Source organism: Carcharodon carcharias, chromosome 1 (assembly GCF_017639515.1).
Source record: "Carcharodon carcharias isolate sCarCar2 chromosome 1, sCarCar2.pri, whole genome shotgun sequence".
Lineage (NCBI taxonomy): Eukaryota > Metazoa > Chordata > Chondrichthyes > Lamniformes > Lamnidae > Carcharodon > Carcharodon carcharias.
Window position 1 is genome coordinate 174,304,565 of NC_054467.1, and position 24,541 is coordinate 174,329,105.

Genomic DNA, 24,541 nt, shown 5'->3' on the forward strand with positions numbered 1-24,541 from the left:
GAGGACTCCACGAGAGGATGGTGGACACCATGGAGACCCTGGTCCATCAGAACATGGAGATGTGCGCAGACCTGCATTCCATCGTGGTAGCCATGGATGAGTTCCTGCAGTGGCAACAGGAGAGGGAAACGATGCACCTCGATGTCCCTCCAGGTGCCCTTCTCTTCAAGGAGTCAGGCCAGGGCTCTTGGGCTCCTGAAGGGAGGGAACTCCTGGGTCATCCACTCAGGAATCTCAGAGGCTGTCTGCTCCTTCTGAGTCCCCTTTGCCTGTGACCCCTCAACCTTGTCCTCTGTCATTGCAGAGGGAGCAGTTGGCCGACAAGAGATCAGCCAAAGCAAGCCAGGGCCCCCAAGGCTTTGGCCCTCCAGAGGACCCACGCCAAAGTCATCAGAGGCAACAGGGCCAGCCACTACACAGGCTGTCTCCACCTGTGCAGATGTCAGGGCAGCACCTAGAAGTTGAAGGCAAGGAAAAGTTAAGAAATTCTGATCACAGTTGGCTGCATGGATGAACACATTTTGTCACTTTATTCAGTGAAAGTGAATATATTTTCAGATTATAATGTGCAATATTATCTTTCAGCTTCATTTACAGGCTGTGCTGGTCATCCCCTGCATCCCCAACCCTCCTGCTAGTAGTTCAGCTTCACACAGGTGATTCCGAGGGAGAAGTATGTGTGTGGCAGGGCCTTTCAGAGCCTTGTGCAAGCACTCTCCCACGGACGCAGATCCTTCCCCCATCACATTCATTTCACTGCCCTGAGCATTTTCAATGCTGCCTTTCTGGAGTTTGGTTTCAGTCCATCTGAACTGACCTGCAGTTCCTTCCACCCACTGATCACACTCCCATGCAGCACTGTTCCTACCCACCACGAGTCTCCTTTCAATTTTGAATTTGCAAGCATGGTGCGTCTAACATTTTTCTTCAGAGCCCCCATCCTTTTCCCTCCCCAGTCTCCCATGTCCTTTCCCCCATCACCTTCCCCCTCCGCCTCACTTTCCACTTCCCCACCATCACTGCCAGCCACAACCCTTTTCTTTTGCCTTCTGTTGACTCTCTGCAATGAGTTGGAAGGCCAAATCCAAAGGTTCATCATCTGACTCGGACCTCACAGATGCCTCTTCTCCAGCAGTCCTCCGAGTGCCGGGGAACCTGCCTCCCCCTGCCACGGACATGTGTGCATGCAGTGACCACCAAGTTGTGAACCCAAGCCTACTCTAGATCTAGGTCCCACTGAGGTGTGTGTCTCTGCCCTGGTGGAGGGTGTGGGTAAGCACTGTGACAGGTGTGGGTAAGCACTGTGACAGGTCTTCCAGGCTGCTTATTTCCAGCTCTTCAATGGAGGAGGTGTGCTCTTGGCTGCAGATGAGGACATTGGTGGAGCTGAGGGACTGGCTGGCTGAAGGTGTCGGTCACTTGGCAAAGCTCCCTGTGAATCAAAGTTGAGATAATTAGTGCATGGCAGCAGAGTCAAAAGCAGGAGAGAGAGCACTCACATTTGCATTAAGAAAGGGATGAGGTGGTGCAGGATCTTCATGTGGGTGTTTGTCACTGGCCTCATGTCACTGCAGGCATGGTCCATGTCCCCACCAATCAGCGTGATGGTACGCTCCTCAAAGTGAGTGAGGGGCCTAATGTGGGCTACGTCACCTGCGATCTGGGACTTCTCCCTGCTGCTTTGAGCCAGCTTCTCCTGCATGAAAGCAGATGGAGAGAGTGTGAGCAGGATGCATGGCACTGCATGGAATGTTTTTGTGGTGAGTGGAACCATGGACTGTATGAGGATGTGAGCTCGAGAGGATATGAGCCTGATGGAGATGTGAGGGTGTGTAGCATCCAAAAGGCATTCCAGGGACACGTCACTAAATCGGGGGGCTGCAGTCTTCTTGCCTTTTGGGGCCATGTCTTCTGTGCAACAGTCCTGATCTGGAAGCACAGAGATGTGTGTGCGTGACTGCACTTTAAATGTGGCGCTCAGCATGAGGAAGCGGCGAGGTGATGGCATGGCAGGTGAATCAGAAAAGCGTGTTTCCCACCTGCCACCTGCCATCAAAGCAGCATGTCTGCCAGGAATGCATGATTAATGAGGCGGGATTGGGACGAGAAAAGCCGCCATTGCAGCCAGCAGGTAAAAAGTTATTTTTCCCACCTGCTACCGCACTTAGTGCAAATCTGGGATGATTCCACCCAAAGTATCAAAAAATGAGAAATCTGCACTCTTGCATTGTCTGACATATTCCAAAACACCACGTAGCAAGGTAATTGTCTCTGGCTGTCCTTTTGTTTAGAACATTGGTGAATTGTATGATGAAACTTAAAAAAATAGAGAACAAAATATAAATTATATGCAAGTTGCATGTGTGAGCACATATATATATATAATATATCGAGATACATATATATTTAGGTATTTGTATAAATGTATTTCGCAGCATTATCTTAAGGTGCAGCATATATGTAGTTCAAATACCGTGTATATGCACACTGCAAAGTAAAGACAGGTTACTTGCTACAACATCCTGACCAAAGCACAAGCAAAAATAGATCTAAAACTGTCACATTTGGCAATGTTTATTAAACAGTAGAAACACCCAACAATTTGTGTTTGAAGTTGCTGCCTGTACAGTGTCCTAGACTTCGTAAAACGTTAAAACATCACATACAATTGGGAAAACAAATGATGGATATGGATGTATCTTGTGCAAAACATCATCTAGATCGACTCATATGTTTAAATTCAAAGCTGCCAAACATAGAAAAATGATATATTTTATCTTAACTATGACAAAAACAGCTGTCTGAAAGAAAGAACTGCACCAAAAGCATAGACCAATTATATTTATAGTACAGCTCAGAGCCACTTTTGGTTTCATGTGCTGGATTTTACAGTCCCCTGGCTGTGAAGGTGGCCGGGGTGGAGGGCGGGGGGAGCCTTAAATTTTATGGGAGGTGTTTGGCAGCCCCTGCCCATCCTTGGACTTATTGAGGCCTTTAAGTGGCCAATAAATTTGGAGTATATGACAACTTAAATGGAAAATTATGGCATGCACATGCCAGAATTTTCAATATACACTGGCAGGCAAGTTTCCCAAAATAATAACATAGTGCAATTGATATAGTAAAACATCCTAAGTTACTTCACAGGAACGCTATCCAACAAAATTTGACACCTGAGCCACAAAAGGAGGTATTAGGATACAGGAACAAAAGTTAGTCAAAGTGATGGATTTTAAGGAGCATCTTAAATAAGGAGAGTGGTGGATATGCAGAGATGTTTAGGAAGAGAATTCCAGAGTTTAGCACCTAGGCAGTTGAAGGCATGGCGGTCAATGGTAGTGTGATTAAAATAAGGGATCTACGAGAACAAAATTGGAGGAGCACAGATGCTGGTTGAGGTTTGTAGAGCTGAAGGAGATCACAGAGATAGAGAGGGGTGAGACCACAAGGGAGTTGAAAACAAGGTTGAGAATTTTAAATTCGAGGTGTTGCCAGACCAAGAATGAATGTAGGTCAGCGAACAAAGTAATGATTTGTGAATGGGGCTTTGTGCAACTTAGGATAAGGCCAGCAGAGCTACTGGATGAGCTCAGGTTTATGGAGGGTGAAAGATGGGAGGCTGGCCAGCCAAGCATTGGAAAAATCAAGGCAAGAATTAACAAAAATGTAGATAAGAGGTTCAGGAGCAAATGCGCTAAAGCTCGGGTAGAGTCAGGCAATTTAATGTACCTGGCAGTAGGCGGCCTTTGTGATAGTATGGATATGTGCTAGGAAGCTTACTTCTGGGTCAAATCTGACACAAAGGTGGGAAATGGTCTGGTTCAGTCTCACAGAGTTGCCAGGGAGAATAATGGAATTGGTGGCTAGAGAACAGAGTTTATGATAGGATTGAAAACTATGCCTTCAGTCTTGCCCACCTTTTACTGGATGTTGGTCAAGCAGTCTAACAAATCAGAGTCAGTGGAAGGGTTGCGAAAGGTGGTGATGAGATGGAGCTGAGTATTATCAGGGTACACGTGAAACATGGGCCGGGATTTTATCTGATAAAAATGAAACTTATTAACTTGGTAATACTTTTCTACAATGCTACAAAAATATAACAAAGTAAATACCTTATAAACTGACTTCCTACATACAGCACGAGCAATATTGTTTCCCTGTCACATGTCATCATTAAACAACACTGGCAACATTATAAGGCTTAACCCATCACACCCAATCTCATGACAATTAGGACTTAAAAATTCAATTTAGGTACATTCTTGAAATTAAAACTTTCTTCTGAATGAGAGTTCATTTTAGTAGCTGTGACTTCACTTTCCATTATTTATCTTAACAAATCTCTTTCCCCATTACAAGTAGGTTTTACAGCTTTTCCACATCTTGGGTTAGAAAATTGTATACTTGATTTGTTCTGGTTAATTTTGTCAAGAACAACATTGTCATCAGGATGTTAACCTTTTAACACAGTCTTTAAATTATCTTGCTTTAGGTTTTAACCCCTGAGCACCAAATCAAAAACATAATCTTAACTGTTTACTTAAAAATCTTGAATGATGTACCTCAGTTTAGCTGATGAAGTTAAATTGTAAACAAACTCAATTGAAGAAAACAACACTATCTAAGAAAGTGCAATTTGTCTGACAAATTACCGTTCTACTGGCTTCAATTGCCCACCATCTCCAGAACCAATACTCAGGCACTGGTTAAAATACTAGAATTATGCAGAATTTTATGGTCCCCTGTGGATGGGTTGGCAGGTGTTGGGGCTTGTAAAATTTTGTGGATGTCTTTCCCGCCATCTACCCCCTTTCCCATGACTGAGCCATGATGCTAATTGAGGCCCTTAAGTGGCCAATTAAAGTGCATCTAAGGGCCACTCCCCACCCAGCTGCAATTTTTCAGCCAGCAAGATGAAGTTGGCAACATGTGGCAAGCCTGGCAGGGAAGGCTGCTGGGCCTTCGGTGAGAAAAGGGGGGTTGCCTCCTTCACGGACCCCCTTCTATGATCAGAGGCTTCTCAAAGGTCTGCCCCACACTAGGTGCCCTCACGCCCTGCCCTGTGCACCCGAACCCCCAATCCTCTCACTTGCCAGGGCCTCCTCTTCTGGCCCACTAAGAATCATCCCAACATACCTGTCATCCAGCTCCTGGCTCTTCATCATCAGGGATTGGATGCCATCCCAGTAGTGGCCACAGTTTATGTTAGCCCCCCTGCTGGGACCTGAGAGCTTCTGGCCAATCTGATTGGCCAGCAGCTCTTGGTAATGGAACTTCCTCCCCAGATGGGGGTGGAAATTTCACTTTTAGTTAATTAATGGACCTCAGAGCATTAAATGTCTCTGGGGCAGCCTGTAGAGTGGGGGGGCGGGTTTCCCAGAGACCTTTTCGGTGGAGAGACAGAAAAGCTGCCACCCGTGATAGCCTGCAGCACGAAATGTTTGGGAATACCAAATTAAAAAGTGTTTTTGTGGGATTATGTATAAAGATGAAATTGGGGAAAGAGATCCTAAAAATTCTACGGGCGGAATTTCCTGTGCCCGTTGGCAGCAGGCGTGTTCAGTGCGGTGAGCGGACAATATGGCAAGAAGGCCAAAAATTGGTTTCACAATGTCGTGAAACCAGTTTGCAATTGTCTGCTCTGCCCGTCAATGGCGGGCCACATTTCCCACCATCAGACGTCGAGAACATCATTTCAATACATCCACATATCACTATAAGCCCTGCTCACCGGAATCATCCCCTCATGCTAGATCATCCAATCATGCTGATGTGTTTCACAACTATACATAAGCGATGTTCGCCTGTCAAGCTGCATATCACTCAGGACTTCAAGGTTTGTTTGCCTACCTTAGGCAGCACACATGGTCAGCAACACCAGGCTTCGCAGACAGCACCACATCACTTTTAGGCTCAAGGCAGGTTTCTACCAACCAGACCAGCCATAAGGTGGGGGAGGCTTTTCAATGGCTGCACGGTGAGGGCTGTAGTGGGGAAGTGGGGTATCCCAGGGTGTGTGTGGCGGCGCAAGTTGATCTGTGTCAGTGGTCTCAAGATGGTGAGGGCTGAGGAGGCAGTCTCCAGAGGAGATGAGGCCAGACGGAGATGTGAGCGTGTGTGTGAGAGAGTGAGTGGTAACGTCCCTTGAGCTAGCAGTGAGTGAGATGCCAGTGAATGTGTGATGGGCTTGAGTGTGTTAGTTTAGAGTGATGAGATGGTTGCCTTACCCTGGCAGCACAGATGAGATCATTCATCTTCTGTCTGCATTGGATGGCCAACCTCTTCTGTGCAGCATTGGCACTGGTCACCACTGCCATTGCCTACCAAACATGCGTGGTGAAATTGCTGGATCTCCTGTGCAAATCTAGGACAATTCCGACTGATATTTCAGCTGGTGTCACAGTGATCATTTCTTTTTGAACAATTTTAGTTAACTGCTAAATAATGCTGTTGACAATGTCTAGAATAACAAAATTGAAAAGCTCCATCACTATTGACTCACTTTACCTCATCTTTCTTAAAATGTTTCCACTTGTTTAATATTTTCTACACCATTTTTAGAATTAATTGAGATAGAAATTTGTTATGGCCCATTTTTTGGCACATAAGAGATGGGATATACATAGGTTAGATTTTTCGTCCAGGGCTGGGAAACAAATCAAGGTTGGGAATGTTTACAGGTCCCGAATCCCCAGTCACTCATTGGGATTTTCCCAACTAATTAGCATAGAGAAAGGTTCACTGTAGAATTAATGATGGCCAGTGGGCTTCCTAATCAGAGGCCTTACAGCTTGAAAGGAAAGGCAGGCTGTAATGGAAAGTAAATAAGAGAGAGCACACCTCAAACCAAGAGATGCCCTCTCTCCATGCAAACTTTTTAACTTTAATTAAAACATTACTTTTATTGCCAGGCTACCACTGAGCAGGGAAAACCCCTCTACAGGTTACCTGTGGCTGCTCCTTTACCCAGGCATTCAGAGAACTGGAAAATCCCAGCCTCCTTTAATTGGCCTCAATTAAGCTCTTAATGAGACTGCTCGGCTACCCACCACATGCAGAAAGCTACACCCGCCAAGCCCTGATCCAGCCTCTGCAAAAATCGCTCAGAGCAGGATGGATTCAGGGAATCAACATTACAGCAGCAGGGCTATTTTTGTCTCCTGCCCGCCTTCAATCAGCCTCAATGAGATCTAAAAATCTAACCCATAATGTATTCAAGAGCTGGGAGACGCAATTCTCCTGCCAAAATTGGGCCTTTTGCCTTGTTGAAATTATTGGAGCACCTGTCACATTTCCAGAGGCAGCACCTACTTCAATTTCTCCTTCCTGCCCGGCAGGCAGTGGCTGTCAGTTCCCAGGAGGGGAGATAATATGGGTTAGAATGGATGAAGGTGGGGGGTGCGGTGGGGAGTGGTGGTGCAGGAGGCCGAAGGGTGGGGCCATGATTGTGACTGACAGAGGCCTTCAGGGCCGAATTATCCTTCTCAATTTGAAAGTTTTTTTTAAACAATTTATCACCTTTTGATAGCTGCTAGTGAAGCTGCATCCATGGCAAGAAAAGATCAGTGGACCAGATCTGGCAACTGCTCCACTCAGGGCAACTTGATTTCAAGATAGGATCCTAAAACAGGCATTGTGTCACTCATTAATAAGGAGGCTAATGCTTGTTTCAGTTATTTGCTAAGAACACCTGAAAATCGCCCAACCCAGTCATGGTCGAATGTATTTCAGGAGTTTTGGGGTAGAGGACATCCCCAAAATTGGTCCTTTTAACCCCATTTTCCAACAGGAAAACATGAACAATGAGGCTGGATTTCTATCCCACAATGTCTTAGCAGAGGTTATCTGGCTTCATAATAACGCCCGTTGAGAATTTTTTGCCTTTTCAAAGGCTGTTTTTAAAAGATTTATTGTTTCCTGAACAGGAAACTTTCATCATAATATTCAATACATGATAGTATACCAAAATCAACCAATTACTTGCTGGACGCTGTAATAAAACTAACCACAAATTGAACCATGATGATGGCCTCTAAATGTTCCCTTTACCACTGTAGTAAACAAAATCATTTAAGAGAAAAGTGCTGAACTCTTTCTGAACCATATGTATTAACCTACAGACAAGCTGAACTTGAGCTTCAATAAGGCTCAAAAAGTTGTCAACTCAAAAATAAATTTACAATTAATATAGGCCTATGACCTAAGTTGCTGTTTCAAAGCAAAAGTTAAATTCTTTGTTATTCCATTGAATTTCATTATTTTTATTAGTTGTTCTGTGATCAGATTCCTGAGTTTGGGGGAAATTGATTATAACACTTGCCTGTTGTAGGGTGTTGGATACCATTCAGTATGTCTTAATCAAGTCTTAGTAGTTTTAAGTATGTTAACTGTTTGTATTTATTAACTCGAAGAACTATGTACATACATACAGTAAAGGGTTCAAAACTAGGAGCTATCTCCATGCTTGCTTGTGGACACGGCTCTGTCCAACACTAGACTGACCCCTAAGTGTGGGTCGTGTGCTCTTTTACATCACTGTGTTGACGATACTGTACTCAGTACCATATTAACCCTGTATGTGCCAAACCCTTATACTACGCCTCCCCCAAGCCTTTATCCAAGTTATTCTAGTTTACCCTCGTTTTTACATTGTTATTACTACCCCATTTCCCTCCTTCAAGTCTTTGTGTTCATAGCATCAGGCAGTTGGGAGGCCTGAAAAACCCTTCCATATCGTGTTCGCACTGCTATTGGAGGAGTGGTAGGCTCTGTCATTGCAGGCAAGCTCTGTTGACTTGGACGTTGCTCTGGCATCTGGATATCTTTTTCTTCTCTTGTTTCCATTCCTCGGTAATGAGCCACTCTTTGTCATTTCGGCAGTTGTGATCACAGGTGGGTGTTGTCCCATCCTGATTTTTACAGGGTGGACAAACATTGTGCTCATCTCCATGTCATTTTTTTTCTCTCCTTTTGTCATGTGGGTCATTATTATGTCATCTGTGACAGAAGATGGCCATTCCTTTATGAAGATGTGTTTCTTGTTAGTAAGCTCACCTTTGTGTTTGGCAGTGTGATGTGCTGTCGGCAACGGATGGCTGCTATTTGGTTTCAGCATCATCTGTGAAACTGTTATGCTGGCTGGGAGTTGCAGTGTTTTCTCTGTGGTCACAGTGTTGACCTCATCAACAGTTTTTTGAACTGGAGGTTGAGGCTGTTCTGGTTTTTGGTTGCTCTCTTGTCTATCCTTCACTGGAGGCGCCATGGTAACCATCTGAGTGGTTGGCTGTTCTGACCAATGAGGGCTTTCCGGCGCCTATAATGAAAATGGACAAACCTGTCCTGCAAAGAGATAAGATAATTCAGAGCTGAAGTCCCAGTCAGGATAGTCTTTCTTGTTTGAGCTCTTGCGAACTTGCAGTTCTGTACAATTTATGACAGTCAATTGCCTCAACATCTTCTGCCTTTTTGAGGAGATTTAAGACAACACAGGCATCTCTGCTCAAGAGCAAAAAAGACTGGTTACAGATTACATACATCAGCACGAAGATTTGTTTATTGCCATAGCTTAGAAGTTCCAGAATCACACCTATGACCGGAAGTCAGAGTCCTTCAGGCCCAAAGAGTGGTGTGCTGTTTTTCAAAACCCAAGGTCTCTCAGCCACAGTTCTTTGTCTGATTGGACCCTAACACTGGCTCCTGTGTCCAATTTAAAATTTGTGAGATGGCTGTTAACTGAAATGTCTGCATTGCAATACCAAAATCTTGGATCTTTGACCTCACCCAAGGAGCATGGTTATGTGTCCTCTTGGTTTGTAGTCTTAACCTCATCTGTGTGTTTAGATGTTTTGGCCTCACATGGTTTGCCGAAGTGTCCAATTCTATTACATTGAAAGCATTGGGCTGAAATTGCAGGACATTGATCTCACCTGTGGGAGGCACTTTGCTCCACAGGGCTGGCATGGTTGCTCTAATGCTCAGTTAGGGTGTTGCTTCTCTTGGCCTAGAGTGTCCCTGTTTCTGTGCTGTTTAACTAATTGGACTAGCTAAGGGGTTTCCTTTGTACCACAGTTTACTTTCTCCTCTTAAAATGGACTTGCTGCACATGGAGTTCAGACTACCTAACAACCTGGATAGCTTTCTTGAGGGTTAGATCTTCCTTTGCTTGCAACATGCCTGAGCATGCATCAGCCACTGCTCTACAATTATTCTATGCCTGCTAAGTTCAGATTTTAGGTCATTTGCATCCTTCAGCCGTCCTGTACAGATCATTAATGAATGACTCGACAGGTTCTCCTGGCTGCTGGACACGCTTGTTAAATTTTCAAGGATTTCGTTACTTCTTAGGTCAAAATAAACATCAAATCATTTGAACATTTTTTCAAATTTAGCAGATGTTTCGTTGATTCCTTGTCTAGCAACAATGTCATTTGCTATCAGGTCTACCAAAAAAGCAGTGCGTTAACTTGTTGAGATTCTGTCATTTTATCCAAACCTGAAGCAATCACGTATCTATGGAATTTTTTTCTCCTAAGTTCCCAATTATGTACTTTATCTGGGCCTTGGATAATTCCAAATTCATCTGGAAGAGTGGATTTCTGATTTATGGTTAAAAGATTTTAAAGTCTAGTTTCAAGTGCAGAAATTCAAGATGACGCCGCCATTCGTCTGAAGACAACGGGTTTAGCCGCATTTGACAGTTTTGGCGGGCTGTCGCTGCAAATGGCGCTCATGGTCAGCCTTCAAAAAATTTTAAACAATGGCTGCTCGGATCGACTAGCTGCAGCCATCTCCGTTTCAGCATTATGTTATAAGGTTGTGAAAGTATTGATTCCTGACCTTTGCTGGTCTTTAAAGCTGATTCTTTCGTCTCGATTCTTCCAAATTAATTACTTTCCTTTTCCTTTTCCTTTCCCTTTGTGGGGCAAGCATGGATGCCACGTGTTTAGGCACTGACTTGGGAATCTGGATTTTCTGTTGGAGTTTTTAAACACAAATTTTTGGCCACTGAACTATTTAAAAGTTTCTTAGGACTTGCTAAATGCTGGAATGTAAAAGTTTTAGCTCACCCCTGCTAGGTCTGTCTTAACTGCACTATATGAATTGAAGTTGGACTTCCAAGAGATCTTATGGACTCTTATGCTGCAGTGAGGAATCTTAATTTTCAGCCTCCAGTTTCCAATCCTTTTTTTGAGATTTTCCTTGGCAATTTTCCTCTGTGTATTTGCTTCTCGAGCTTTTCTTAAGGTTAGAATACTTCTTCAAATTTTTCTTTAGTCTTGCAGGATTTTAGTTCTCCTCTACATTATTTGCAGTTTGGGTTTTTCCATTCACTGCCATCATGTTATAGGGTGTTGGCTACTGTTTGGTAGGTTTTAATGAAGCCTTCATAGCCTTAAGTATGTTAACTGTATGTATTCATTAACTACAAGAACTATGTACATATATACAGTAAAGATTTCAAGTTAGGAGTTGTCTCCATGCTTGTGCACACGGCCCTGTCCCACACTAGACTGCCTCCTAGGTGCAGGTCATGTGTTCTCTTACATCATTGTGTGGGTGGTACTGTACTCAGTCCCAAGTCAACCCTATATGTGCCAAACCCTTATACAACACTGCCTGTTGGCAGAAACCAGGTGTGTGGGCAGTTAAAAACCAGCAGGTTTCTTACTTTTTCAAACCCTTTCAACTTTAATTTTCAGGGTTTTTCAGGGAGATGAGGTGCTAGCCAAAAGTGGGTCCTCAATAATTCATGCAAATCAGCATCCTATTACATCAAAATTTAACATTGACCTAAGCTAGGATGCTTGAGTGGCTTTCCCACCAAGCTGAAGCAAGTCTGCAGATAGGCAAAGGTAATGCTTCTTTTTATGGAGCCTGACTGAGTGGGAGTCATAGTCTATCCTGCCCCATTATCCCTTCCCTCCCACAAGTCCCTCCCAAACCTTTCCCATGACTTGCCTGATTACCATGGTGTGTCTTTTAGTACCAGCCAGCAAGCTCTGGCCTACTGAATTTTCTGTCCAGCTGATGCCCTCCCCCTTTCGCGGCCCTGACCCAGTGCTGCTCTCCGCTTCAGTTGGGCAGCTGACCATGGGCATGTAAGTGAGGTCTGGTAGTTAAAATCCCCTAAACCTTAAATTTAAGCATGTGCCCCCAACTCTACCCAAAATTCCCAACTGCCGTACGTCACATATACACCAAAACATTGCATATATTGGCAGACAGTTGGACCCTGGAGGGGTATAGTTTCCAGCAAGGGTTACTAACTGATCTGGAATCCTGGCTGGACCAGGCATCCCTGTTATCAATCATAGCACAAAAGCATCTAATTCAGTGAAAACTTGGGTTTGAACTCAGCACTTCACATGGTCTGAATGGCTTTCTGCAAGATCAGAGAGCGTACACATTCATTGATCCACTTCGGAAGATGTGGGAAATAATTTAAAAGGCTGCTCTTGTATTTTTCTCTGATGCAAAGAGAAACCAAAAGGGAACACACTCTTCTTCTATAACTGATCATAATCTGTTTGTCTGTGAATAAATGCAACTGATCCACTTTTATTTGGAATGCAAACAAAAGTTACTGCACCATCTATTTTATTCAGAATGCATGCAAAAATATTAACATTTCCATGCTCAAAAATTTCTGTGAAGTGTGTTTCTGATCACAATGCCAGCAAATATAGAAGTTATTTGTTCAACCCAACCTTTTCAGTCCCTGGGAAGGACCATCTCAACTCTGTCATGGTGTAATTGGCCTCAATGTGTGTTAACAATGACAGAAAAATGTACCCTAAAAAAACAATAAGGATAATACATCCCGGCTGTTGATTAAACATTTTTTTTTGAGCTTGCTTTGACCCTAAAACACAATTTGTTATGCAGATTATAAAAAAAACAAATGAACCTCCACCATAGATACTCTGTAATCTGAGCAAGTGGACTGACAGATGATTAAATCCTCTCAGACAAGCTGTTGGTGATGTTAACTGACGTCAATCAGTCGTAATGATACAGCTGGAAATTAAACTTGGGTAGGCTTCTTAAGAAGCTCTCGGCTTTCCTTGTCTAACAAAAGAAGTCAGCTTAGAAAAAAATTACATTCACATTTCCTGATTCTGTTGTTTCCGTTTGTACAGAAGAGGTATTTCATAATCAGGTATAGATTATGAAAAGGGAGAGGCTTTTCTGTGGTAATAAGATAACTGACTAAGAGCATTTAACCCAGATCTTTTATGTAGCGTAAGTGTTGGTGTGCAGAAAATCTACCTAAATTCTGCTTCAATAGTCGTTAACCCGGTTTGGTCATATTGTAATAAAAGGAAGTCCTTGCTAACAGTCAGATGTTCTACATGAGTAGTGCGGAGCACTTACAGCATTATTGGCCTGCTTCCCATTTTAATCAAACCCTAGTGCTAGGTTTAACTTTTTAGCAGCTTATGGCATTCTACAATGATTCTGCAGGAGCCTCAGGCCCTCATTTTTCTCCAAGAGGCCAGAAACGAGTTCACATTTTGAAGTCTTACAGGTAGCTTTTTGTCATTACATTCATGTTATTTAGCTAAAGGTTACAAAATAGAATTCCTAAAAAAAAACCAAGAAATGTGTAATTTGTTATTACAGCTGCATTTGGTAATTATCATGCAGAAAGGAGCAAACACCTAACCGACACTATGTTTTGTTTTTGTTTACAAAATCTTTTTGAAACACTTGTTGTTGACTTTGCATAAAACTTTAAAATGCATAAATAACCTGTATATTCCTTGCAACAATACCTTCATAAATGATACATAGCCTGTAGATTATCTAGGAATGCTGAAATCTGCCATTGTGCCTTAAAATTAGACTTCTATTTTACTCTTCAGTTGCTCACAAAATTGAATACTCTGCTGTATAAGGATATTGAGTAAATGTAAACTTTTATCTGCTAAAGGGTGGTCCATTTTTAATGCTGTTCCTGAAGAACGATTGCGTATGGGCTGAATTCATGGGGCAGAGTTTTTCCCTTGATGGGTGGTCGGGCCCCACCGGCTCAGCGGCAGGCAGACAGCCGATCACCACTGCCAAAACGGGCCCCGCTGCCATTTTAAGTGGGCGGGCCAAGTAAGGCCTGCCTAGCGGGCTGCCTGACGGAAAGCACTATGCACTTCCTGTGTGGGGGGTTAGGGGGGGGGATTCCCCAACTGTCAAAGTGCGCTCTTTCGTGCATGCGCGCAAAAGAGTGCACGTCTCCCTGAGACTAAGTGCTGTCTCAGGGAGATCACTGACAGTGTTTTAAATATCAAAAATAGAAAAATCAAAAAATTATTAACATGGCCCCCTCATGTGACAATCTCACACGAGATGGGGCATGTTAATAAATCTGACTAAAACTTTATTAAACTTTTTAAAAACGGACATGAAACCTCATCCCGCCAGTGGATGAGGTTTCATATTTTTTCAGGAGCCCACTGGAGCTCCTGGCCTGCCCACCAACCTTAAGGTTGGATGGGCAGGGCCTTTAATTATTTTAATTACCCGTCAATGACCTCAATTGGCCATTGACAGGTTGGTGGGTAGACAGCTGATTTCGCTGTCTGCTCGCCTTCCTGAATATTTAAATGGGGCGGGATGATGTCAGGGGTTCCTCCCAACATCATCCCGCGCCATTTTCGCGTCAGCAAGTGGGCCCCGTCCCCAATTCACCAACAGAAAAATTCAGGCCATGAAGTTTGCAGCTTCAATAGATTCTATGTTCATAAAATGTAAGGGGCAAATATATTGTTATCATGCTCATCATAGCAAACCTCATTCAAGGGGAGCAACAGGGCAAATAATGAAAGCTACAGTGTTTTAGCCCCAATCTATGCTTCCTCAAATGAGTGAGATTGGTGAATGTATCTAGTAAGGCAGAAAATCTTGTGTTTAGGCTGTCGTAAACTGAGCAAACGAAGGGTGGAGAACTGTATGTTGCAAAATTTGCCCGCTGCCCACTCACTTTGCACTGCATGTAAAAATTTTGACTTAATTGTCCACCAGTGATGCTGTTCCTCACACAGAGGGCAGAATTTTACAGCAGTGGGATTTTACGTTCCCGCTGAAGTCAGTGAGGTTTAGAATGTCTTGCTGTATTTTACGGCCCCGTCCTTGCCGAAACAGGGTCATAAAATTCTGCCCAGTATGTGGGAGACATTTATTAGATTGGCAAATATTCAAATCAAGGCAACCCACAATTTCTTATTTTCTCCCCCATTCCTACTGAGCACCATGCTAACAATTTCTTTGATACCTGCCACTCAACTTAAGATATGGGCATTTCTTTAAACATTCCCTATCACAGGATTTCATTCATACGTGGGAAGGAAAACAAAAACAAAATCAGAGAGCGGCAGAACAGGACTGTTTGCAACTGTCATTTTGCCACCACCAACCCACATAAACTCCCTGGTAATGACTGAAAAGAACTGTTTCCACAGACTCAAGTTGTGCGCGAAGGCATTTGCTGAGCTGAGCTGTCTGCTGCAAGAAGACCTGTACTAAACAGAAGGAAAAGAGTGCCACTGGTAGCCAAGTCTGCTTCCATGCTCAATTTTAATCCTCCCAACTCTTCCTATGTTAGTTTAGGGGTCATGTTTAATATCAGTCAATTTGACATCTGCAGATGAATTGAATGATAACTAATGATTTGTTTGTGCTCACCTGTGCACTTCCTTTAGCTCACTGTCACATTTCCCAGGGTCCATGTGGCTGTACTACAGCTTGCAAATTTTCATTCAAGAACGCTGCAGGGTCTTAAGACTGCATTTGACCACTGATGGTGGTGATAGATTTTTCCTACAGACCTACAATATCAAAGGAGATATTTATCTTACAATGCTGGATCCAGGAGACGCAATTAAACAGACTTTAGATTTTAAAATGCTGGGTATGATAGGTTCATGGTTATTTGCATGCAATGAATGAGTGAGTGAATGAGATTTAACAAGAGCTCAAGTGCTGAGCTTTGGAAAGATGCCCAGATGCAATTTCCTTAACTCCCTTGTTGCTCCAATAGCCAAGGGCGTCCTGTGAATCCCTAAAAGTGTGTCAAGGATATTTCTAGGCCCCTCTTCTGTATGGACCTGTTTTTATTAGTACTAGCTTGTTCTGCAAGACAAGAAGTCTTGAGTTGATACAAGTATAAGGAATGGATTGAGCATCAGATGTATCCTACCTGCAATTCATATTAATTACAAACAGAAAATGCTGGAAGAACTCAGCAGGTCTGGTACCTTCTGTGGAGAGAGAAACAGAGTTAATGTTTCACGTCCGTATGACACAAGGACAGAAGTAGAGTGAACAACATAGATCTTCACTGCCAGTGAGAAGCATTGGAACCCTCAGGTACCTCTGTGTGACACAACTTTTAAGAGGCCAGAGGACAAAGACTGAATGGTTCACAATTGTATTGTGTTTTCTTGATCAGCAAACCTGAAAACTCTGTTGATTGCTGCTTCTCACGACAATATATTTTCAATATTTTCAATGCAACATAACTTTATCAAGAGATTTCAATCTCCCAAAAAGCTCATAAAAAGCCCAAAGATAGAATGGGATAATAGGTAAGGTAGACAAAAGGACAAGATTAAAGTCAATGAAAAAGACACTTGAGAATCATGTGCAATGTAAAACAGGTTACTGATTCACTGTGAGCCCATTGTGTACTCATGTCCAGGCAATTTCACCCCACAAGACCTGCTCACAGTAAACTTTCATTTTTTTTTTATTCGTTCATGGGATGTGGAAGTCACTGGCTGGGCCAGCAGTTAATGCCCATCCCTCGTTCCCAATGAGAAGGTGGTCATCAGCTGCCTTCTTGAACTGCTGCAATCCATGTGGTGTAGGTCCACCCACAGTGCTGTTAGGAAGGGAGTTCCAGGACTTTTACCTAATGACAGTGAAGGAACAGCGATATATTTCCAAGTCAGGATGGTGAGTGGCTTGGAGGGGAACTTCCAGGTGATGGTGTTCCCATCTGTTTGCTGCATTTGTCCTTCTAGATGGTAGTGGTCGTGGGTCTGGAAGATGATGTCCATGGAGCCTTGGTGAGATCCTGCAGTGCACCTTGTAGTTAGTACACACTGCTGCCACTGTGCTTCGATGGTGGATGGAGTGAATATTTGTGGATGAGGTGCCAATCAAGTGGGCTGCTTTCTCCTGGATGGTGTCCAGCTTCTTGTGCGTTGTTGGATCTGTACTCATCCAGGCCAGTGGAGAGTATTCCATCACACTCCTGACTTGTGCCATGTAGATGGTGGACAAGGTTTGGTGGGGTCAGGAGATGAGTTACTCACCACGGGATTCCCAGCCTCTGACCTGCTCTTGTAGCCACACTATTTATATGACTAGTCCAGTTCAGTTTTTGGTCAATGATAACCCCCAGGATGTTGATAGTGAGGGAATCAGTGATGGTAATGCCATTGAATGTCATGGGGCGATGGCTAGATTCACTCTTGTTGGAGATGATCATTGCCTGGCACTTGTGTGGTGTGAATGTTACTTGCCACTTTTCAGCCAAAGCCTGAATATTGTCCAGGTCTTGCTGCATTTGGATGTGGACTGAGCAACAGAATAAACAGAACTCTAGCCATGATTCCACCCCATGTTCGCAAGATAATTATGGTTTACCTGCCCAACTGATCTCATCCATCCAGAATAACATACGAACATACATATTTGGAGCTGTCCATTTGGCCCTTTAAGCCTGCTGTGCCATTTGATAACGTTGCTGACATTACACCATTGACTACAACTCAAGAGTATTTAATTGGCTATTAAGCAATTTGGGACATTGTGAAAGATGCTGAATAAATGTAGGTTTTGTCTTTCTTTCATTACACCTGCATGCAGTCGACATGTGACTGTGGCAATCGTGAACTTGGAGGCCCAATGCTGAGTCTCTAAGGATAAGTAATCACAGAGTAATCAACTGATGTTAAGAAAGCAGTTACAAAGAAATCACTACATTTACAAAACAATTCAACTTTATAGTTAATACAACCTTACCAGTCTGACTTCTTTGGCACCAAACTTCACTGTTGTTGGATCAAAATCCTGGAACTCTGTCCACAACAGTGTGAGTTTACCTACACCACATGGATTGCAGAGGTTGAAGAAGGCAGCTCACCACCACCATTTCAAGGGCAATAAGGAATGGGCAATAAATATTGGCCTAGCCAGCGATGCCCACATCCGATGAATACAATTGTGTTGTGCACTGTGAATTTACAGCCTATCCAGAGGTTCCATATGATGTTGTATTGCATTTGTACTAAATAAATGTGCAAAAAGTATATATTTTTTAATTCTAATTGTTGTTTAAGGTGTGAGAGAAATAGGCAAATTAAGTGGAAAAATGCAATTAATAAATTAGAAATTCCAAAAGTGACCCCCAACCCTGAACGCCCACCCCCAAACTCTCTTTGAGATTATCCACTTTGGGTGGAATCGTTCAGTCCCATTGGCAGCAGGCGTCATGGTGGGCATGAGCTGACAATATAGCAAGATGGCCAAAAATAAGTTTTACACCACCATGAAACCAGTTACCACTCCACTGCCAATGGTGGGCTGCGTTTCCCGGCGCTGCATGTTGGGAACCTAATTTCAACACTTCAGCGTCTCATTATAAGCCCTGCTGACTGGAATCATTTCCACGTACGGGATCATCTGGGCAATCATGCCAACATGTTTCACAGCTGCACATAAGCAATGTGCGCACCTGGCAAGCTGCACTTCGCTTGGGTCTTTGAGGGTTGTTTGGCTACCTTGTTTTGGGCAGCACTTGTGGTCAACAGCGCCAGGCTTCGCAGGCAGCGCCACATCACTTACAGCGGTGCTCATGGGCAGGACTCTACCTACCAAACTACCTGCAGAGCTAGGGTTTGCTTAGGGAAGGAGGAGAAGTGGCCTCAGGCAAGGAAAAAAGGTGTAGGGTGAGGACTGTGCTGGGGAAGAGTGGTATCCCAGGATGTGTGTGGGGCACATGTTGATCTGTGCAATTGGCCTCCCAGTGTGAGGGCCACTTGAGGACTGAGGAGGCAGTCTCCAGAGGAGATGAGGCCAGATGGAAATGTGAGAGTGTGTGTGAAAGTGCGAGTGGTGATGTCCCTTGTGCTGGCAGTGAGTGAGCTGCCAGTGAATGTGAGTGTGTTAGTTTAGAGTGATGAATGAGATGGTTGCCTTGTACTCATGGCACAGATTTTTTTATAATTAATTTACAAGATGTGGGTTTCGCAGGCCAACGTTTATTGCCCATCCCTAATTGCCTATGAGAAGGTGGTGCTTTCTTGAGACGCTGCAGTCCCTGTCGTGTAGGTATACACACAATGCTGTTACGGAGGAAGTTCCAGGATTTTGACCCAGCAACAGTGAAGGAACAGCAATATATTTCCAAGTCAGGATGGTGACTGGCTTGGAGGGAAACTTCCAGGTGGTAGTGTTCCCATGTATCTGCTGCCCTTATCCTTCTAGATGGTGGTGGTCATGGGTTTGGAAGGTGCTGCCTAAGGAGCCTTGGTGAAATCGCTCATCCTCTTTCTGCACTGGATGGCCAACCTCTTCTGTGCAGTGTTGGCACTGACCACCATTGTCACCGCCTCCCAAGCTGGAGTGGTTAGAGTGCTGGACCTCCTGCGGCCTGAGCAGGGGTGGAGGACATCAAGACGGGCCTCCAAAAGGAATTTCAGTGATGGGTCATGTCTTCACTGGAGCAGTTCTGGGCTGTGAGAATTGAGAACTGTGTGCACGACTGCAGTTTAGATGTGGCACACGGAGTGTGGAAACGGTGAGATAGTGGTGTGGTGGGCGATTCAGGGGCCACCGCCAGTGAGACGGCATGTTTTCTGTGGCTGTATAATTAATGAGGCAGGAAGCGGATGATATGGTGCAAAAATCCGCCATTGCGCCGGCAGGTAAAATGTCTTTTATCACGCCTGCAAATCTGGGACAATTCCGCCCTTTGCGTGGGTGCAATATAAATTTACCAGAATGACATATGGACTACAAGAGTTAAATTATGAGAAATGATTACATAACCTCAGGTTGTATTCCCTGATTAATGTTTCCAAGATGGTAAGGAGAAACTATTTCCACTAGTTGGGAATCCAAGAACTATGGAGTAAAGTCTATAAATTAGAGCCAGATCTCTCAGGAGTAAAATTAGGCAACACTCCTATGCACAAAGGATGGTCAGAGTTTAGAACTTTCCATGACAAATTGCATTTGATGCTGGATGAATTGTTCATCTGAGATTGATAGATTTTTGCTATCTAAATGCATTAACAGATGTGGGGCAAAGGTGAGTTTATGGAGTTAGCCACAATCTCATTGAATGGTAGAACAGGCTCAAGGGGCTATAAATGGCCCACTCCTGTTCCTAAGTTTCCACTGATGGAATTTGCAAGGCAGATTTAGCCGGAGTTCCAAAATATGGCAGAAATGTCAGTTTTTACTACTGAGGATAATGTAGAGTTATCAATACAAAAACAAAAACAGAATTACCTGGAAAAACTCAGCAGGTCTGGCAGCATCGGCGGAGAAGAAAAGAGTTGACGTTTCGAGTCTTCATGACCCTTCGACAGAAATTGAGTTCGAGTCCAAGAAAGAGTTGAAATATAAGCTGGTTTAAAGTGTGTGTGTGGGGGGCGGAGAGAGAGAGAGAGAGGTGGAGTGGGGGTGTAGTTGTAGGGACAAACAAGCAGTGATAGAAGCAGATCATCAAAAGATGTCAACAACAATAGTACAAAAGAACACATAGGTGTTAAAGTTAAAGTTGGTGATATTATCTAAACAAATGTGCTAATTAAGAATGGATGGTAGGGCACTCAAGGTATAGCTCTAGTGGGGGTGGGGAGAGCATAAAAGATGTAAAAAGAAAAAATTTTGTTTTTTAAATTTTTTTTATAATGGAAATAGGTGGGAAAAGGAAAATCTATATAATTTATTGGAAAAAAAAGAAAAGGAAGGGGGAAACAGAAAGGGGGTGGGGATGGGGGAGGGAGCTCACGACCTAAAGTTGTTGAATTCAATATTCAGGCCGGATGGCTGTAAAGTGCCTAGTCGGAAGATGAGGTGTTGTTCCTCCAGTTTGCGTTGGGCTTCACTGGAACAATGCAGCAAGCCAAGGACAGACATGTGGGCAAGAGAGCAGGGTGGAGTGTTAAAATGGCAAGCGACAGGGAGGTTTGGGTCATTCTTGCGGACAGACCGCAGGTGTTCTGCAAAGCGGTCACCCAGTTTACGTTTGGTGTCTCCAATGTAGAGGAGACCACATTGGGAGCAACGAATGCAGTAGACTAAGTTGGGGGAAATGCAAGTGAAATGCTGCTTCACTTGAAAGGAGTGTTTGGGTCCTTGGATGGTGAGGAGAGAGGAAGTGAAGGAGCAGGTGTTGCATCTTTTGTGTGGGCATGGGGTGGTGCCATAGGAGGGGGTTGAGGAGTAGGGGGGATGGAGGAGTGGACCATGGTGTCATGGAGGGAACGATCCCTACAGAATGCCGATAAGGGGGGTGAAGGGAAGATGTGTTTGGTGGTGGCATCATGCTGGAGTTGGCGGAAATGGCGGAGGATGATCCTTTGAATGCGGAGGCTGGTGGGGTGATAAGTGAGGACAAGGGGGACCCTATCATGTTTCTGGGAGGGAGGAGAAGGCGTGAGGGCGGATGCGCGGGAGATGGGCCGGACACGGTTGAGGGCCCTGTCAACGACCGTGGGTGGAAAACCTCGGTTAAGGAGGAAGGAGGACATATCAGAGGAACTGTTTTTGAAGGTAGCATCATCGGAACAGATGCGATGGAGGCGAAGGAACTGAGAGAATGGGATGGAGTCCTTACAGGAAGCGGGGTGTGAGGAGCTGTAGTCGAGATAGCTGTGGGAGTCGGTGGGTTTGTAATGGATATTGGTGGACAGTCTATCACCAGAGATTGAGACAGAGAGGTCAAGGAAGGGAAGGGAAGTGTCAGAGATGGACCACGTGAAAATGATGGAGGGGTGGAGATTGGAAGCAAAATTAATAAATTTTTCCAAGTCCCGACGAGAGCATGAAGCAGCACCGAAGTAATCATCAATGTACCGGAGAAAGAATTGTGGAAGGGGGCCGGAGTAGGACTGGAACAAGGAATGTTCCACATACCCCTTAAAGAGACAGGCATAGCTGGGGCCCATGCGCGTACCCATAGCCACACCTTTTATTTGGAGGAAGTGAGAGGAGTTGAAGGAGAAATTGTTCAGTGTGAGAACAAGTTCAGCCAGACGGAGGAGAGTAGTGGTGGATGGGGATTGTTCGGGCCTCTGTTCGAGGAAGAAGCTAAGGCCCCTCCGACCATCCTGGTGGGGGATGGAGGTGTAGAGGGATTGGACGTCCATGGTGAAGAGGAAGCGGTTGGGGCCAGGGAACTGGAAATTGTTGATGTGACGTAAGGTGTCAGAGGAATCACGGATGTAGGTGGGAAGGGACTGGATAAGGGGAGAGAGAAGGGAGTCAAGATAACGAGAAATGAGTTCTGTGGGGCAGGAGCAAGCTGAAACGATCGGTCTACTGGGGCAGATGCTGCCAGACCTGCTGAGTTTTTCCAGGTAATTCTGTTTTTGTTTTTGTTTTGGATTTCCAGCATCCGCAGTTTTTTTGTTTTTATCTCTAGAGTTATCAATGTTGCACCATTGTGCTGCTGGGCCAATTCACATATAGGAGTGGACAGGGAAACAGTTTTTATTAAAATTAAGGCTTTTGAAGCATATCAGCTGCTGACCTTGAGGATACTAACCCTAGGATACTAATGGAAATGGGAGCTGGAATCTGAATCACTGAGTAAGATTATATCTTATGAAATTTACAGAAAGATCTGAGAAGAATTGGTTGGGTTCATGTAGACGGGTTATTTATTAACCTACACACAGGCCTGTCACTTAGGCTCTCCCACAGGGATCTGTATGAGGGCTGTTGCTCATCACCATCTTTATCAGTGATTTGGATGAAAGCATAAGGGCATAAGTTTGCAGTGGACACAAAAATATGTTCAGGATACAAGGCCTTAGATGAAAAAAATATTTGAAACGTTTTGATGCCATTACACACCCTGTGTAGTAATGTAATCTGTACTTACTATTAACTTTGAAGTGATATTTTAATTATATATGGAGCAACAGAAAGCATGATGGGGAGCTGAGAGGTAGAAGATACATCCCTCAGTCCCAATTTACCAGTTCAATCCTGTCATGGCTATTAATCACATTTCATTTTCCTCATCATGTATTCTCCTTATCCTGACACTCCAGTACAATAGTGAGGAAATGCTGCATTGTCAGAGGTGCTGTCTTTCGAATGAGAAGTGAAATCCAAGGACCCTTCAGCCCCCTCAGGTAGATGCAAAAGATGCCATGAAAGGATTTCGAAGAAGAGTAGGGGAATTCTCCAAAGTGTCCTGGCCAATATTTATCCCTCAGTGAACATCACTAAATAAACAGATAACCTGATTATTATCACATGCAGTTTGTAGGAGCTTACTTTGCACAAATTGGCTGCCACATTTGCTATGTTACAACTGTAACTACATTTTCAAAAGTAGTTAATTGACTGTAAAGCACTTTGGGTTATCCTGAAAGGCACTATATAAATGTAACTCTTCCTTTTGGTTTTTTTTTTCTTTTTGAAGCAATTGCAACCATCTTCAGCCAGAAGTGCTGATTGGTTGATCCAAGTTAGCCTATTCCTGAGAGCCCCACCATTACACAAGCCAGTCATCACACAGTTCAACTCACTCAGTGTGTTTTCAGGAAATGTTTGAGTGCACTGGATACAGGCAAGACTATGAGTGGAATCGTCCCAGATTTGCACTAAGTGCGGTAGCGGGCAGGTAAAATGATGCTATGCCTGCCGGCCGTGATGGCGCTTTTCATGCTGTATCATCCCAAACCTGCAGCGTTAATTATGCATTTCCGGGATACACACCGTTTTGATGACGAGTGGCTTCGATTCACCTACCACTCTGTCACCTTGCCACTTCATCATGCCAAGCACCACATTTGAAGTACAGCCATGATCAGTGCTTCCAGCTCAGGACTGCAGCAAAGAAGACATGGCCCAGAAAAGCAAGAAGATTGCAGCCCATGAGCACCTTTTGGAAGCTGTGGAGGCTCATAGTGATGTCCTCTGCCCGGCACTTGGGCCGCAGGCAGGGCAGCAACATTATCATTCCGGCTTGATAGGTGATGGCAGAGTTGATCGGTGCCAATATTACACAGAGGCAGTTGACCATCCAATGTAGATAGAGGATGAATGATCTCATCTGTGCAGCCAGGGTGTGGCAACCATCTCATCACTCTAAACTCACACACTCAAGTGCATCACACATTCACTGGCATCTCACTCACTGCCAGCTCAAGGGACATTATCACCCATTCACACACACATGCCCTCACATGTCCATCTGGCCTCATCTCCTCTGGAGACCGCCTCCTCAGTCCTCACGTCTTGATGCCACTTGCACAGATCAACATGTGCCCCCTCACCCTGGGATACCCTCCTT

The 24,541-nt window shown here is 44.2% G+C and overlaps 1 protein-coding gene across 5 annotated transcripts in view; it reads left to right on the forward strand.

Annotated features, from left to right (window-relative positions):
* pde4d (phosphodiesterase 4D, cAMP-specific) overlaps positions 1 to 24,541 on the forward strand; it is a 1,628,454-nt gene that overhangs the window by 1,260,222 nt on the left and 343,691 nt on the right. The window contains exon 1 of one of the 5 annotated variants that reach the window (XM_041186387.1): positions 13,251 to 13,528. The exons of the other annotated variants lie outside the window; for them this stretch is intronic. Within the exon in view, the coding sequence (XP_041042321.1) occupies positions 13,440 to 13,528 (89 nt within the window). The 5' untranslated portion in view covers positions 13,251 to 13,439. Of the gene's footprint in view, positions 1 to 13,250; positions 13,529 to 24,541 lie in introns of those variants that run through there. 5 annotated transcript variants of the gene reach the window in all.